We start from the raw sequence: 14,554 nt of genomic DNA, 5'->3' as shown, positions 1-14,554 counted from the left end.
GAGAGAATCAACTACCAGTCCAGTCAGCTTCTGCATGTGGAATGGTGGGGGCCCCATCATGACCTCCCAGGCGTCAAAACTTTTGGGGCCAGTCATAAATATATATAAGGCTTCTGGTCTTGTTTTGCTTTTAATTATTCAGCCTTTCATTGTGCTTCACTTCTACATTAAACTGTTTTATTGCTGGTTTGTTTCTTCATCGTTGTATAATATATGGCATAAGCCACATTGAACTATACAGGAAAGGCGAGTTTCAATATCTTAAATAAATAATTCAGTGAACTGAGGAGTTGGCAACTGTCTGTCTTGGGAGAAAATGAAGGAGTGCGCCTTTGCTGGCGAAGTCAAACTGATGGAAGGTTACAGAGCATGCTGTGGCTGTAGAGATACAAGAGAGACATGTTTTGTTACAGTTGGGGCAGATGAAGGCATCCAGTTGTGCTGATGCAGAATGGCGTTTCTTCTGTCTGTGCTCCTCCCAGAGAGCATTACTCCTCTGGTCCCTGCCATGGATGCATGATCTGAGTGGGCTATAGTTTAGTGGTAGAACTGTGGCTTTGTATGAAGAGGTTTCAGGTTCAATCTCTGGCATCTCCAGTTAAAGGGATATTGAGTTGCAGGTGAAAGCAGAGGTCTGTGCCCTGGAAAGCTGCTGCCAGTCTGATCTGACAACTGTGATTTGACAACTGTGATTTGACAACAGTGATTTGACAACAGTGGTTAAGATGCACAAGTCTGACCAGGTATAAAACAGCTTATTATGTATCTAGTTGGGCGCAAAAGTGGGTGGTGAAATGAAATGGGCCCTAGAAGTCGACTCTTTCAGGGGGCTAAGATTTGTGAAGGAAAGACGTGTGAAATGTTGGTGCTAATTTGGTGGCATAACTTTGAACAGCGATGAAAGATTTTTAGTGAGCAGTTGTAGAATTATTCCCAGCATTTCTGCCTCCTGGGCATATCTCAGATTAAGAGGTCTATTCATATTTGTCAAATCCCCAACTTTCTAATTCATATTTCCTGAACATGCTTGTATACAGATAATTATAGCATCCAAATACAGCAAGTGTTTGTAACCAAATAGAGCCTTTATACTACCCAGGAGCAGAATCCAAAAATTATGGTGATTCAGCCTGCATGCCTCTTGCACTACAGAATTTATATCTGTTTTGGGGAGCAATTGTGAAATAAGGCTCTGCTTCCCCACATGCAAGGACACTAAGCAGCAACATTTACTTGAAGATAAGTGCACAAAGCATTGCAGAACAGTGTCTACCTGACATGAAATGTAAATATCCATGCTATTTGATAACTAGCTTAAACATAAATTGAACAATAACAAATACATGACCCGTTGCATTATATTTAGAATGCTTGATCTTAAGCATAAAAAGTTAACTGCTGTTTTGTGTGTTCTCATTAAAAAGCAGGCTTTATGGTCTGTCGGAGGATAATGAGATCATTTTTAAACAATCGTAAGTACAGACTTGAATATGCTTGCCTTGCATTCATATACCCATTTAAACCAGGTTGTTTTAAAGAGGCACTTAGATCTGGGAATGAAATATGATTGAAATAAAGAACCCGGATTATAAAAAAATTGAAACATTGCCTTTTTACTTAGTCTGTTGTTCCAGTTTAACCTCTGCAGAAATGTAGATATTCAGGGCAGAGGCTGTTTGTGTGATCTGTGTACTCTTAATTTTAGGTTTGGGAGTTAATAAGGCGACTGGTTGCACACATAGCTTTGAGGTATAGCTTCTGCTGATATGAAGCTTAGCCCTTGGTGCCCAGATTTGCCCAGTAGTTGGCCAGCCAAGGTTAGGTTGTTCTGGGTTAAACTTGCCATCTTGCTTTGTAGCAGCAACATCTGCTTCTTGTCTTGCAACATCTTATTTATACATTCCTCTAGGAGAAAAATGTCTGGTGCTCTAACAGACTTATTGGAGCTGGGATTAAATCCTGATAAATAAAAACACTGGTGGTTGAGGCTAGCCTCTAGGCTCACAAAAGCAGCCCTGCCCTGTCCTGCCCTTATATAACTGGCACAGATGAGACTGACAGCCTCTTTTCCCTTCCCTGCCTTGCCCCCACAACCCCTCCCCAGGAATGCCACAGTCTGCCAGCAGCAGCTTCCTCTCTGGGGAGAAATCACCAGGAACTTTGTGCTTTTCTAGCCCCGTCAGGAATTTTAATATGCTAAAGCCACAGGAGCTTTGAGGTTGAACAGGCCCTGCATACTAACACACCCTTAGCCAATCCAGCTTCCTGAAGCTTGCACTGTGTGCAGAGATGTTGTCAACTCCAGAAATCCCCTTGCTGTGTTGTCTGTCAGCTGCTGTTCTTGCTCTCCCATCAGGAGTGGGTGGTGTTGAGCGTTAATGGGCAGCAAGGGGTGAAGGGGAGCCTGTTGAGGAGACATGAAATTTGTGCATGCATGAATTACAGCAATAAAGCAAAATGTTTGGGTGTTTAAATTAAGCAATGCTCAGAGCAGCTACTGTGGATCAAAGGCAGAGCATGAGCTTTTGGGGAGCGGGTAGAGCGAGGCTTCTGCACAAAGAGCAAGAGCAAAAGTGGAAAACAATTGGCCAAGGACAACATTCTCAGGGACCTGCTTGCAGCAGGGCAGTTTAAAAATATTTGGGTAAATTAATCTGGGATTTGCTGTCAGCATTTCGTGTTCCACAGTCCAGTCCTGTGAGCTTTAGCTGCTGCTATGTAAACAGACATTTCTTACTGCGGCATCATTTGCTTGGGAAGTGGGGCACAGATGCCCCTCACATCACCAGTTGCTCAGTGTTTTCTCTTAGGGCTGCTTTGTGCATTATGCAGTGGCAAACCTGTTTACCTCCAATCACAGTTGATGGAGTTATGCAGCCGATCTTCCTGGCAGGTGTAGGTGCAGAACACTTCTGTTTGAAAATGTGTTTATTGCATCCATACATTTAAAAACAAACAAACCTAGGGGCTGCACTTTGGCTTGCTTTGCTCACCTGCCATTCTCCCCAGATTAACCTTCTAGAATTTCCCCTTCCCACCCCATGCAACTACTCAGATTGTTGTTCACCTTCCCAACCCCATTTCTGAAGCCACTTCTCTCTTCTGTTGTACAGTCCGTCATTGCATCCCTGTTTTCATCTTTACCCCCATGTCCATGTCTTCCCCTCCATTTGTGCAACCCCACTTACACACAAGCCACCCCCATGGTAACCTTCTGCATCTTCTTCCTCCCAAGCATTGCAACTACTAAGTACCCTTTTCACCTTCAGCCCTTCTGTGAAGCCACCATACCCTCCCATTCTTCAGGCCTTGCTTTTATCTTCACCTTCATCATCATCATTCCCACATCTCCCTTCTTTTTTGCAACCCCCTTTGCACCCCATTTCCCCCCTTCTTTTTCACAATTTCCCCTTGCACACAGATTTCCCCCATTTCCATTCCTTCTCCTCTCACAGATATTGGGGAGGGGGCATTTCTATTTTGCAAGAGGCTTTCATAGCATGTGGTCCACCAGTACAAACACAGAAGATGGCCTGTCATATGTCTGACAACCTTCTTGTTCTTGTATGCCCAGACAGGTGTGCTGGGTGGTGCATCTCAAGTGATACATTCTTGTTTTAATACAGGCCACAAGGTAGTTGGGAGGTTAAAGTAAAAACCATTGTAACCTTGAGCTCTTGAGCTAGGATGAGAAGAATCAAATCAGAAAAATAATATATTCAGGACAGAACCATTTAATTAAACATCTTGAGTACCTCTGCAGTTGTAAACTTAAAATGATATTTCTGCTCAAGTCCTAAAACACAAATGACGATCTACATTATAGAAAAGTTTTACTACATTGGACTCACTGAGGTAATGAAGACTGATCCTAGGGCAGCCTTACTTTGGACAAGTGTAATTCACAACTCTGAAAGAGATAAAAGCCAGGCAATGCTATTCTACCTTCCATAAGATTTATTTTTCTTCATATTAGAGGTTGATCCTCAAAGAAATAGCTTCACTTACAGTATTCCAATATGAGTAGTATTGGAACATCATTCCTCTTCACCTCCTTCATGACCACGTCATTGATACTAGTAGGATACAGGGTCTGACTCTATGTCTGCAGAAATCAGAGAACAGATTCCCCACCCCATTTTCAACTGCATCTTGTTATGCTCTTTTTTTGTACTTAAGCACATATACCCAAGTAGAAGGTACAGGTAGTTTGCATGAATTGTTACTTTTTTTGGTAAAATACATAGAAGTAAAGACAGCTCTTTTCTCAGCTGCAGCTTCCAGGTATTTAGCAGAGAGAAAACAGTGGTGCCATTCACAACCAGCCCAAGGTATGTGGATTTTGCATTTGGATGTCTTTAAAAGGTAAGGGACCCCTGACCATTAAGTCCAGTCACGGATGACTCGGGGGTTGTGGCGCTCATCTCGCTTTATTGGCCAAGGGAGCCGGCGTACAGCTTCCAGGTCATGTGGCCAGCATGACTAAGCCACTTCTGGCAAACCAGAGCAGCGCACGGAAACACCGTTTACCTTCCCACCAGAGCGGTACCTATTTATCTACTTGCACTTTGACGTGTTTTCGAACTGCTAGGTTGGCAGGAGCAGGGACTGAGCAACGGGAGCTCACCCCGTCGCAGGGATTTGAACCGCCAATTTTTCCTGATTGGCAAGCCCTAGGCTCAGAGTACAAATTCTTTTTTAAAAAAAAAATGCCCTGCAGCAAATTGTAACTTAAAACAGATTAGTTCTAAAGAGATGAGATGGGGCACTTTGAATGGGGTGGCCCCTTGACCATGCCAGGCCATGCAGTGAAGCACTGACCCTCTTCTCTAGAGGGTGGACTTGAAATGAGTCATGATAATAAATGGAATGGCTTGGAATATAGAAGTGAGGTGGGTGAAGCATACCTTTGAAGCACTGTGGCTTCAGTCTTGCCCTGCAGGTGATGAAACGAAAAACAGCATAAATGTTTAGCTGCCCCTTCCTTTTGCCTGCATGTCTGGCCACACAAAAAAGAGAGACCTCCTGCTGGTGCATTAGCTGAGTTCACAGATAATCATGAGAGGGAGGAATAGGTTCAGTTGCATTCCAGCTAGCTTCAGTTTACCTGCTCTACCAGCAAAGAGGAAAAAACAATATTCTGCATGCCTCAGGAAAGCAGCAGTCTGGACGGAGTCCGTCATAAGAAGCTGAAATCATAGTTTATGAAAGAAAGCATGGTTTGCAGAGCCACAGGGGAGCGGCAGGAGCTGCTGGCTGTAGCTGAGTGACTCCCCCTTCTCCATAGCTCCCTGTAACTATGAGGAAGAGTCTGTTATTGCTGATAAATTACTCCGCACTGTAGAGGAAATGAAGAGGAAGGTAGCAAGATGGGATGTGTAGGGGCCTGAATTATTAAGACATACAAGGCTTATATGGATAAGAGTGTTTCTATAATGCTAGCATATATATATATGTAAATGGTGGCTCCAGGGTAGAACAGTTCCTCCCGGATAGAACAGTTCCTCCAGGGTAGAACAGGGTAGAACAGTATTCAGTTCTGGGAAGAGCTTCCTCTTATTTGTGTCTGTCCAAAATGATCACTTTTTTAGCGCCTTGCACCAGAAGCAACAAGCAAGGCAGTGCCACAGAGCTGAGCTCCCAAAACGGACCTCCCAACTGCAGCATCACTGCAATTTTCGGGGGGGGGGGGTGCAGGGGAGCCATGAACCTGGGTCAGTGCAGGTGCATCAATGTGAGTGCGGGTTGAGTGCCAGATGAACTCCATTGGTGCACCCAAGCTTACCGCTCAATTCCATCCTGTTAAGCGGCAGCAACACCATGTCAGGAGACCATCTCTCTGTCAGTTCCTCACCTCAGCAACTGCTCGTGCCTTTCAGCAAAGTAACCTCCGACAGGTTCAGAAAACGGCCTCCGGGGAGGAAGTTGCTCCATTACCCAAAAGGCAGGGTTGCTGCTTTCCCAAGAATTAGGGTCCTTAGAGATCATGTTAGTATTCTGAAAATTGATAGACTGCAAGGCAAGATATCCCAGAGGCACTCAGAGGTCTATTAATAGGGTCCCAAAGAATGGCATCATTCAATTCATTTGATCTTGAAGTGACTCAAATCACTTGAGTGTGAGAAATTATTGATTGCAGAGGGTTTTTCCCCCATCCTGGAGTGATAATGGCAGCATCAATAATGGCTTATTATCCCAGATGGCTAAATGGTATGTAAAATAATAATATAATTAATAATAAATAAAATAATTCAGCTGAACAGGATCAGAACAAACTTGGTTAGATGTCCCTCCAGACTTTCATGTTCTAGAAGTGCTACAAAAGTTGTTTAACTTAATTTTAGTTCTGATAACATCTCAATAGGGCTAGAATATTTCTCATATTTCATAAATAAGCTTCTATGGGCTTCATTGTTTCTCTTTCTGTGTTGGTTAGATGGCTAAGAAATTGCATTTGTTTTGGTAATCAGGCCTTGGATAATTCCACACAACATACCACTAATTCCTTGAGAGGTTACAGCTTGCTGTTGGACTGAGTCCATGTATGTGTGGCTGTGACTGGGAAATCTGTGTGCACATTCATTATGTATCATATCATCTGCACACCTGCCTCTTCTGATGCAGCCTTTGGTTGACACGTCGTCCAAAGGTTTGTTTCTAGCAAATGAGAGGGTATAATCTCTTAAGATAAACTGCTTGCATACATCCCAGAGCTAAAGACTTCTCCACCCCAGAAATGTCAGAGAAAGGAAAAGCTGAACCTAGTCTAAATTGCTATTCCTGGGGGTTCTGTGGTAAAACAGGCAGGCAGGCAGACATACAACCTGACAAGTGCTAGCAGGATCATGAAGCAGTGGCTTCTAGAATATTGCCTTTGGATGTCCAAAATTATCAGTGTTAGACTGATAGTGGGATATGTTCCTGTTTGTCTTTGTTCAATGTTTCTGTACCTCTTGATGCATTTATACACCAAATATTCCCCCTTTATGTCATTTTCCATTTGTTTCACATGTGAGAACCATGTGGCTTCCCTCCATGCTTTGCCCTTGGATTAGGAGTTGAGAAGAAGCTCTTCCCCTTGGAGACATTGCTAGTGTAGTGGTGGAGAACCTCCATCCCACAAGCTGAATTTGACCCACCCGAGGCTACATCACCCCCCTCTCCTTCTCATGTGCTTTTAGCTGGCTGGAATGTGTCCTTGAACTGTGATGTTGCCTCTTGCTTAGATGGATCTCTCTCTCTCTCTCTCTCTCTCTCTCTCTCTCTCTCTCTCTCTCTGTGTGTGTGTATTTGGAAACCTCTGGCTTTTGTGTGGCTGGTATGTAGTCAATTGTACAAAGACATGTGTCACAACTGTTGCTCCTCCCACTGCTGGCATCCTCACCCCTGTTGCTGAAGGATCCTACTTGTTAACAGGGAGTGGAAATTTACGACAGATTCAAAGCTTCCTTTCACAAGCACCAGAAGGATTCTGCGCATTCCCAGTTTTGTGTATGATTCGCTGGGAAATGCTTCCGTGTGTTCAGTTTCATGACCTCATGTGCCCCTAGGGCTCCTGTTGAATCGGCCCCTGTGGCTCCACTTGCACTCAGCAACCTCATTTACTCCATAGCCTCCCCTCTCCTTGTTTCGGTTCTATAGCATAGACACCTTTTGAAATACCTGCTGGGCTTGTGCGTGCACATCTTACATTTCAAATTGCCATATTGAGGAAGGGCAGCCAAGCTCCAGTCACTATGAAAAATGAAGAAGCCTACATTGTTTCAAACCCTTGAATTATAAAGTGGGAATTAACCCTGGAAAGTTGTGTATGGAATTAGTTAAAAACTCTGGAAGCAAATGAGAACAGAATGGATTTTTCAGTGATCACAAGGTAAGATGTCGGTATACCTGCATGATTTCCCTCTCCCTCTCTCCATAGTCCTATGCACTTTCTTTTTCTCTATGCATGTGTGTGTGTGTGTTGTGTTTCTGTTTAACCTTCAAAGAAGCTCAGAATTGTTGATACTGGGGTGATGAGGCTGGGACATTTTATCCTTAGCTGTCTGAGGTAGGTCAATCTAAGAGATGCTGAACTGACCCTGGGGTCTCCCGGTTTACTTTATTAGTGATTTACTTTATGGGTAACCTGGTGATTTGAACTTGGGTCTTTTAGGTCTAACTGGCTTCTGGCAATGCGGCACTTACTTTGCTCATCATGAAGTACTCCCCCCCCTTTCCTCACCTATCCTAAGCATAGGTAAAAGCAAAGCTAAACAAATGCAATTCCACAAAGCCCCAGACTTGGCTGTTAGAACTGACTAGAAATAAATCAAGTTCATAATTTGCAGGTTTTGACATCCTTGCTTAATTTATTCTTAAGAGGTTGCAGAGTACCATGTTGTCCACCCACAAATTCAGATTTCACAGGCACATGAATTTATCTGTGGGGGTCTCGTATTCAACCCTCCTGACTCTCTTGTGTTGCAGATACTAAAGCGACCTGTGAAGAATCTCCATGAAGGTGACCAGCCATGCAATGTTCCTGGAAGGCTGTCCTCCTACTTGCTTTGGCCTCCATTGCTATCCAGTACACAGCCATCCGCACCTTCACGACCAAGTCCTTCCACAGCTGCCCTGTGCCTCCCAACCCAATGAACTGTAGCCTGAACCAGGAGATTGAATCGGCCGACCGGCTGTGTGATGAAAACCCCACCGTCGCTTACAACACCTCCAAGAAGACACATGTTCTGATCTTGGCCACCACCAGAAGCGGATCCTCTTTCGTCGGGCAGCTCTTCAACCAGCACTTTGATGTCTTCTATTTGTTTGAGCCCCTTTACCACGTCCAGTACACCTTGATCCCGAAGCTGACACAGACGAAGGGCTCCACGGACCGGCGGATCATGCTGGGGGCTGGCCGAGATTTGCTGAGAAGCCTCTACGACTGTGACCTTTACTTCCTGGAAAATTACATCAAGCCCCAGCCCGTGAACCACACGACGGACAGGCTCTTCCGGAGGGGGGCTAGCAAAGCTCTGTGCTCCCCACCAGTTTGTGAGACACTGGCGGCATCCGCCGACATACCTCTGGAAGAAGGCGACTGTGTGAAGAAGTGTGGCACTTTGAACCTGACCCTGGCCACCGAATCATGTAAGGATCATGGGCATGTTGCTATCAAAACAGTGCGGGTGCCAGAGGTCAATGACCTCCGAGCCTTGGTGGAGGACCCCAGGCTCAATTTGAAAATCATACAATTGGTGAGGGACCCCAGGGGCATCCTGGCTTCCAGGAGCGAGACATTCCGAGACACTTACAGACTTTGGCGGATCTGGGATGGCACAGGCAGGAAGCCCTACAACTTGGACGTGACCCAGCTCACCACCGTCTGTGAGGACTTTTTGAACTCTGTTTCCACCGGGCTGAACCGGCCGCCTTGGCTCAAGGGAAAATACATGCTGGTGAGGTATGAAGACCTGGCCAGGAATCCCTTAAAAAAGACCGAGGAGATGTATGAATTCCTTGGCATTCCCATGGACAGCAACGTGGAACGATGGATACAGAACAACACAAGGGGAGATCGGTCCGCGGCGAAACACAAGTACGGGACTGTCCGGAACTCAGCGGCGACTGCAGAGAAGTGGCGGTTCCGCCTCTCGTTCGAAATTGTGGCGTTCACGCAGAACGCGTGCCAGCAAGTGCTGGTACAGCTGGGCTACAAACTGGTGTCCTCCGAGGAGGAATTGAAGAACCTCTCCATCAGCCTGGTGGAGGAGAGGGACTTCCTGCCCTTCTGGTAATGCAGACATTAGGGACTCGTGTTTTAATGCTGATACGAGCCATTTCTAACTATTGCCTTATTTTCCTTCTTCCCCTCCTACTCTCTGAAATTTGCACTAATTCTTTGAATGGAAGTCTCCAAAAGAGTTAACATGAAGAAGGTGCCCCCGCTCTCAGACCATAGTATGGATTATGAGTATTGGGTCTCTTAAGAACAAGAGCTAAAAACACAAACTGCGGATGGGTAGCAATGTTTACAAATCACACACACGTAACAATGTATAAAAGGGAAAAAAAGTAACCCTCAGGCTTTCCACACCGAAGGGCACCTGAGGAATTATACTTTTGCACTGTTTACTTTTACAATGTAAGAGATAACTATAACTATATATATATAAATATATATATATGTCTAATTTATGAATAGTGTTGTCAACTCCCACCTAACTCCTCCTGATTATGAGCAGGTTTTACTGTTAGCTGAATGTGGAAAAGTCTCCTTGTTTTAAATCTTGTTTTGATATGTCTGAGTCATGTTATCAGGCTGGTCGCTGATCCATGGTTTGTTGAGTAACACCTATGACATTTATTTGTGCCAAAAAAAGAAAGAAAGGAAGTGGTTTGCTGAACATCAACAACAATACCTTAATGCTTTATCTCTGTGTTTTCTGCAAATAAAGAATACAATAAAATCAATTGTTCCTGGAGGGACAAATTCACCAGGCCAGGCTCAATGAATTGTCAGACCATTTAACTCTCCTCAAGACAAGTGTAATGATGGGGGTGGAAAGGGAAGGATGTGTGCGACTATTAGACCTTTAAAGATCCAAAGATGGATAGCAGAGTACATCATAGGCAGACAGGCTGATTATCTGATTGTTAAGTCATGAGGTGGAGAAATAATGGCAGTTCCATGATCCGTCTGCATTTTAACCTCCTGCCTTTTTAATGTGTAGTAAATTGGAACTAGTTACCTTGATATAACAACAACAACAAGAAGAGTTTGGATTTGATATCCCGCTTTATCACTACCCGAAGGAGTCTCAAAGCGGCTAACACTCTCCTTTCCCTTCCTCCCCCACAGCAAACACTCTGTGAGGTGAGTGGGGCTGAGAGACTTCACAGAAGTGTGACTAGCCCAAGGTCACCAAGCAGCTGCATGTGGAGGAGCGGAGACGCGAACCCGGTTCACCAGATTACGAGACTGCTGCTCTTAACCACTACACCACGCTGGCGTAGAATTATAAGAGTATTCTAAGCCTGCTCAAGAACTCCCTCCACCTCCCCAACTAAGCTGGCGGTTTTTTGTTTCATCTAGAACCACCAAGCACATTAGGGAAGAACTTGTGATTCCAAGGAGAAGAGCGCATGTCTGCATGCATAATGTCCCAGGTTCAATCCCCGCCATATCCAGTTAAAATGATTTGAGGTCACAGGACTGGCAAAGACCTCTGCTTGAAATCTGAGAGAGCTGCTTACAGCCAGGTACGGCAGTGCAGGAACAGAGGGAGCAATGCAGCATAAGGCAGCCTCATACGATTATTTCCCCCCTATTTGCCCTGTTGCTCTGGTAGGTTCACATCTGCATTAGAGCATGCAGCAATTCTAGAACTTGAAGGTCTAGTCTAGCCTGCCTAACAGTTCTAGATCTCAGCAAAGGAACCCTGTGAGCTGGTGTGCAATGAGGGTTAATAAAGTATTTCCAGCTCCCTCCCAATATCATCGCTAGTAGTCTTTGCAGGAAGCTATGGCATTAAACAGTTTTGAAATAATTTAAAACTGTGTGGGTTGATCTATGCTGTGGATGTTAATTGACTTCACAGTCACATCCTTTCCCACAGCGAACTCCAGGCATCTGTGGGCAGGGCTAGGACTGTCTAGAGATTTCTTACCGCTCTTACCAAAATAAAACCTCCAGGATTCTTTGTGGGAATCCCTGGGAAATAAAAGATACAGAATCGCACTATGTTCTTCTTTTAAAGGTCAGTTACACAAGTAGACTGTGTGGGGCGGGGGTGGGGCAGAAGGAAGAGGGAACCATGGCATCAGAGGCAGTGTCAGGCTGGAAGGTGTGTGTGTGGGGGGGGGACCTGAGCAAGATGCTTTCCAGGGGGTCTCCCACGCTCACCCTCTCTCCCTGCCTCACCACGATGTGCTCTCTTCCCTGGCCTCTCCCTTCCTGCCACCTGAGAGAGGGAGAAAGTGAACAAGTCCCTTTCTTCTTCACTTTATTAAAAGAAAAGAAAAAGGACCCATTTGTTCCCTCCCACTAGTAAGTGGGGAGGGGGAGGCAAAAGGCTCACGTTTCCCCCCCTTTCTTACTAGAAAGAAAAGAACAAGGGTCTCCTTCCCTTCCCCTCCATCTCATCCTCTAACTAACCAGGCAATCTGCAGGAAGGAATTCAACATTGCACCCATCTGATCATTCCGGCAGCACAAGCATTTATTTCTTATTGCCAGACAGAATGATTCCCACTTTCCTCCCTCAACTTGCTATTCTGAGGGTTCTCCAGATCTTGTTTTTGGAAGACACAGGGGACGGGATGTAAGGAGGAGCAGCAAAGCCCTGTTGTGTTAGCAAGAGCCCTTGTTCTGGCTTCTGTTGGCACACCAGGTTAGTTGGAGTTGCTGTTCTCTTCAAAACTTTTTTCCCAAAGATTTTTGGGCACCAGCACATCCAACTATCTGCAAAACTTTAAAGAAAGCAACAGAGATCGGCTCCTTCCTGCTCATATACCTCCCAATTGGCCCCGCAGTTTTCTTTCAAAATAAAAGTGGCCAAGTTAACCCCATGGGATTCTAGCAGCTGAAAGGAAAGCTTAAAATCTGGGTATATTCTGAGCTTGTTTCTGACTAAATTGAGCTATTTCCCCGTCTTATGGATATAGTCGTACCTTGGAAGTCAAACGGAATCTGTTCCGGAAGTCCATTTGACTTCCAAAATGTTTGGAAATCGAAGCCGCAGAAGCCTGTGGCTGTTGGATTGTTGGCAGTGGGCACCTGAAGAGTGGTTAACTGGGGTTAAGGGTAAGGGTTGTACATGCTACATTGTGTGTGATAAATAATGGGACTGATGGGGGCAGTAAGTGGAATTACAATATTCAATGGGCCAGAAGATTTGGGGGAGGGGTGGTGGTTTCTAGGTAGGAATTGGAAGCATGCAAATGTTTAAGGTTTTAACTATTTATTTTTATTATTAATCCCAGAGGACCAGGACCATTGGTTTTCTGTCAAAAAGAAAATGTGTTCCTTATAACCTTCTGCATTTTATGGTCTTCTGATCTGCATTCCAAAGGTAGCTGTCTTAGAGTCCTGAGACTGAGGCGTAATATTTCTCCATGACGATGAAACTACGTTCTTGGAATGTTTCTGTGTCTCCTCATTTCTGACGCTGTGACCAAGATTTTAGTTTGGGACATTACACACCAAGACCACCGTGTTACCTACCATGCAAGCAAACATGAATGCATCTTTTGTATAAAGCTTCACAAAGATTAGACATCTTTTGATTAATTAAAAAGGAGTGCCTGATTAACTGGGCAGCAGATTTTTTGTTTTTTTGTTTTGTTAATGTTGATTATTTTTGTATGTAAGTACTTTCAGATCCCTGGGTAGTAGATGTCTCTGCAGAAGAAGTATTTCTCCTTTATCACACACGAGTGCGTCATCTAAAAACAAAGAAGAATGCCTTTTCTTTGGAGGGTTTATTCATATGCAGATTTAATTGATTAATGAATCAATTAAAATGTATATAACTAATTCACTACAATTTATTTTTTGGAGTGACAGCCCTCATTTTGTAAACTGAAAAGGCCTTGGCACAAATAAATGTCAGTCTTTACTACTACATTTGTGTTAACTGCAGAGCCATTTCCTGTTCCCAAAGTGGAAGAGATAAGGAGGTGAGAAGCACATGCACTCATGTAAGAAGCTCCATACCAATTACCGTATTTTTCGCTCTATAAGACGCACCAGACCACAAGACGCACCTAGTTTTTGGAGGAGGAAAACAAGAAAAAAAAATATTCTGGATCTCAGAAGCCAGAACAGCAAGAGGGATCACTGCACAGTGAAAGCAGCAATCCCTCTTGCTGTTCTGGCTTCTGGGATAGCTGCGCAGCCTGCATTCGCTCCATAAGACGCACACACATTTCCCCTTACTTTTTAGGAGGAAAAAAGTGAGTCTTATAGAGCAAAAAATACGGTACCTGCCCAACACCAACAAGCCTTATGTTGATGGAGCCTTATGTTTACAGCATTTCTTCCCCAACAGTACTAGTGGCTATTTGCTTGCCTGACACCCTTCTTTGTAGTCATATTTGCTTTATTTTAAAATTGATGCAGAAATTACACAAAAACTATCTAAAACAACTTTTTATGAACAAGAGTTATTTGGTGGTCAGCAATCTCTGATGCCAGTTGAAAAGAAAATGACAAATTAGCTATGCCTAAAACCAAACAACATGGACTGTAGATTAACTCAGATGTTTGCCTCTGCCCCCCTTTAAAAAACAAACTTTTTTTTTTAAAAAAAAAACTTCAATTTTCTGCCAGGTCAACTTGCCTTGGAGGTTTTAAACCTCACCTTGTAGTATCCACCCACAACTCATGCCAACGGCAGCTACTGGAGTAGGGTTGGGGGGACCCCACTCCATGGTATCCAACCACATGGCTAATGGTGCTCCACTGTGCAGCTGGCAGGAGGAAAACTAACTACAGAATCATTAATCTGCATGTTGAAAGGAATGTTAAGAGATTGGCTTTGAGCTGCAGTCCAAGAAGACACCTGAGAGTT

At 44.3% G+C, this 14,554-nt stretch overlaps 1 protein-coding gene across 5 annotated transcripts in view; it reads left to right on the top strand.

The window, feature by feature from the left end:
- Positions 1-10,455, top strand: part of CHST1 (carbohydrate sulfotransferase 1) — a 55,176-nt gene extending 44,721 nt beyond the window's left edge. For 3 of the 5 annotated variants that reach the window (XM_083436835.1, XM_083436832.1, XM_083436834.1), the window contains one exon: positions 8,470-10,455. In XM_083436835.1, the coding sequence (XP_083292961.1) occupies positions 8,514-9,779 (1,266 nt within the window). In that variant the 5' untranslated portion in view covers positions 8,470-8,513 and the 3' untranslated portion in view covers positions 9,780-10,455. Of the gene's footprint in view, positions 1-5,691; positions 6,650-7,274; positions 7,874-8,469 lie in introns of those variants that run through there. The other 2 variants (XM_083436836.1, XM_083436833.1) reach the window with 2 other exon arrangements.
- The last annotated feature ends 4,099 nt before the right edge of the window (positions 10,456-14,554 follow it).

Source organism: Podarcis tiliguerta (genome assembly GCF_965153285.1).
Source record: "Podarcis tiliguerta genome assembly, chromosome: 1".
Lineage (NCBI taxonomy): Eukaryota > Metazoa > Chordata > Lepidosauria > Squamata > Lacertidae > Podarcis > Podarcis tiliguerta.
Note: the sequence above shows the minus strand (reverse complement) of the source record. Positions and strands in the feature narration are given on the sequence as shown.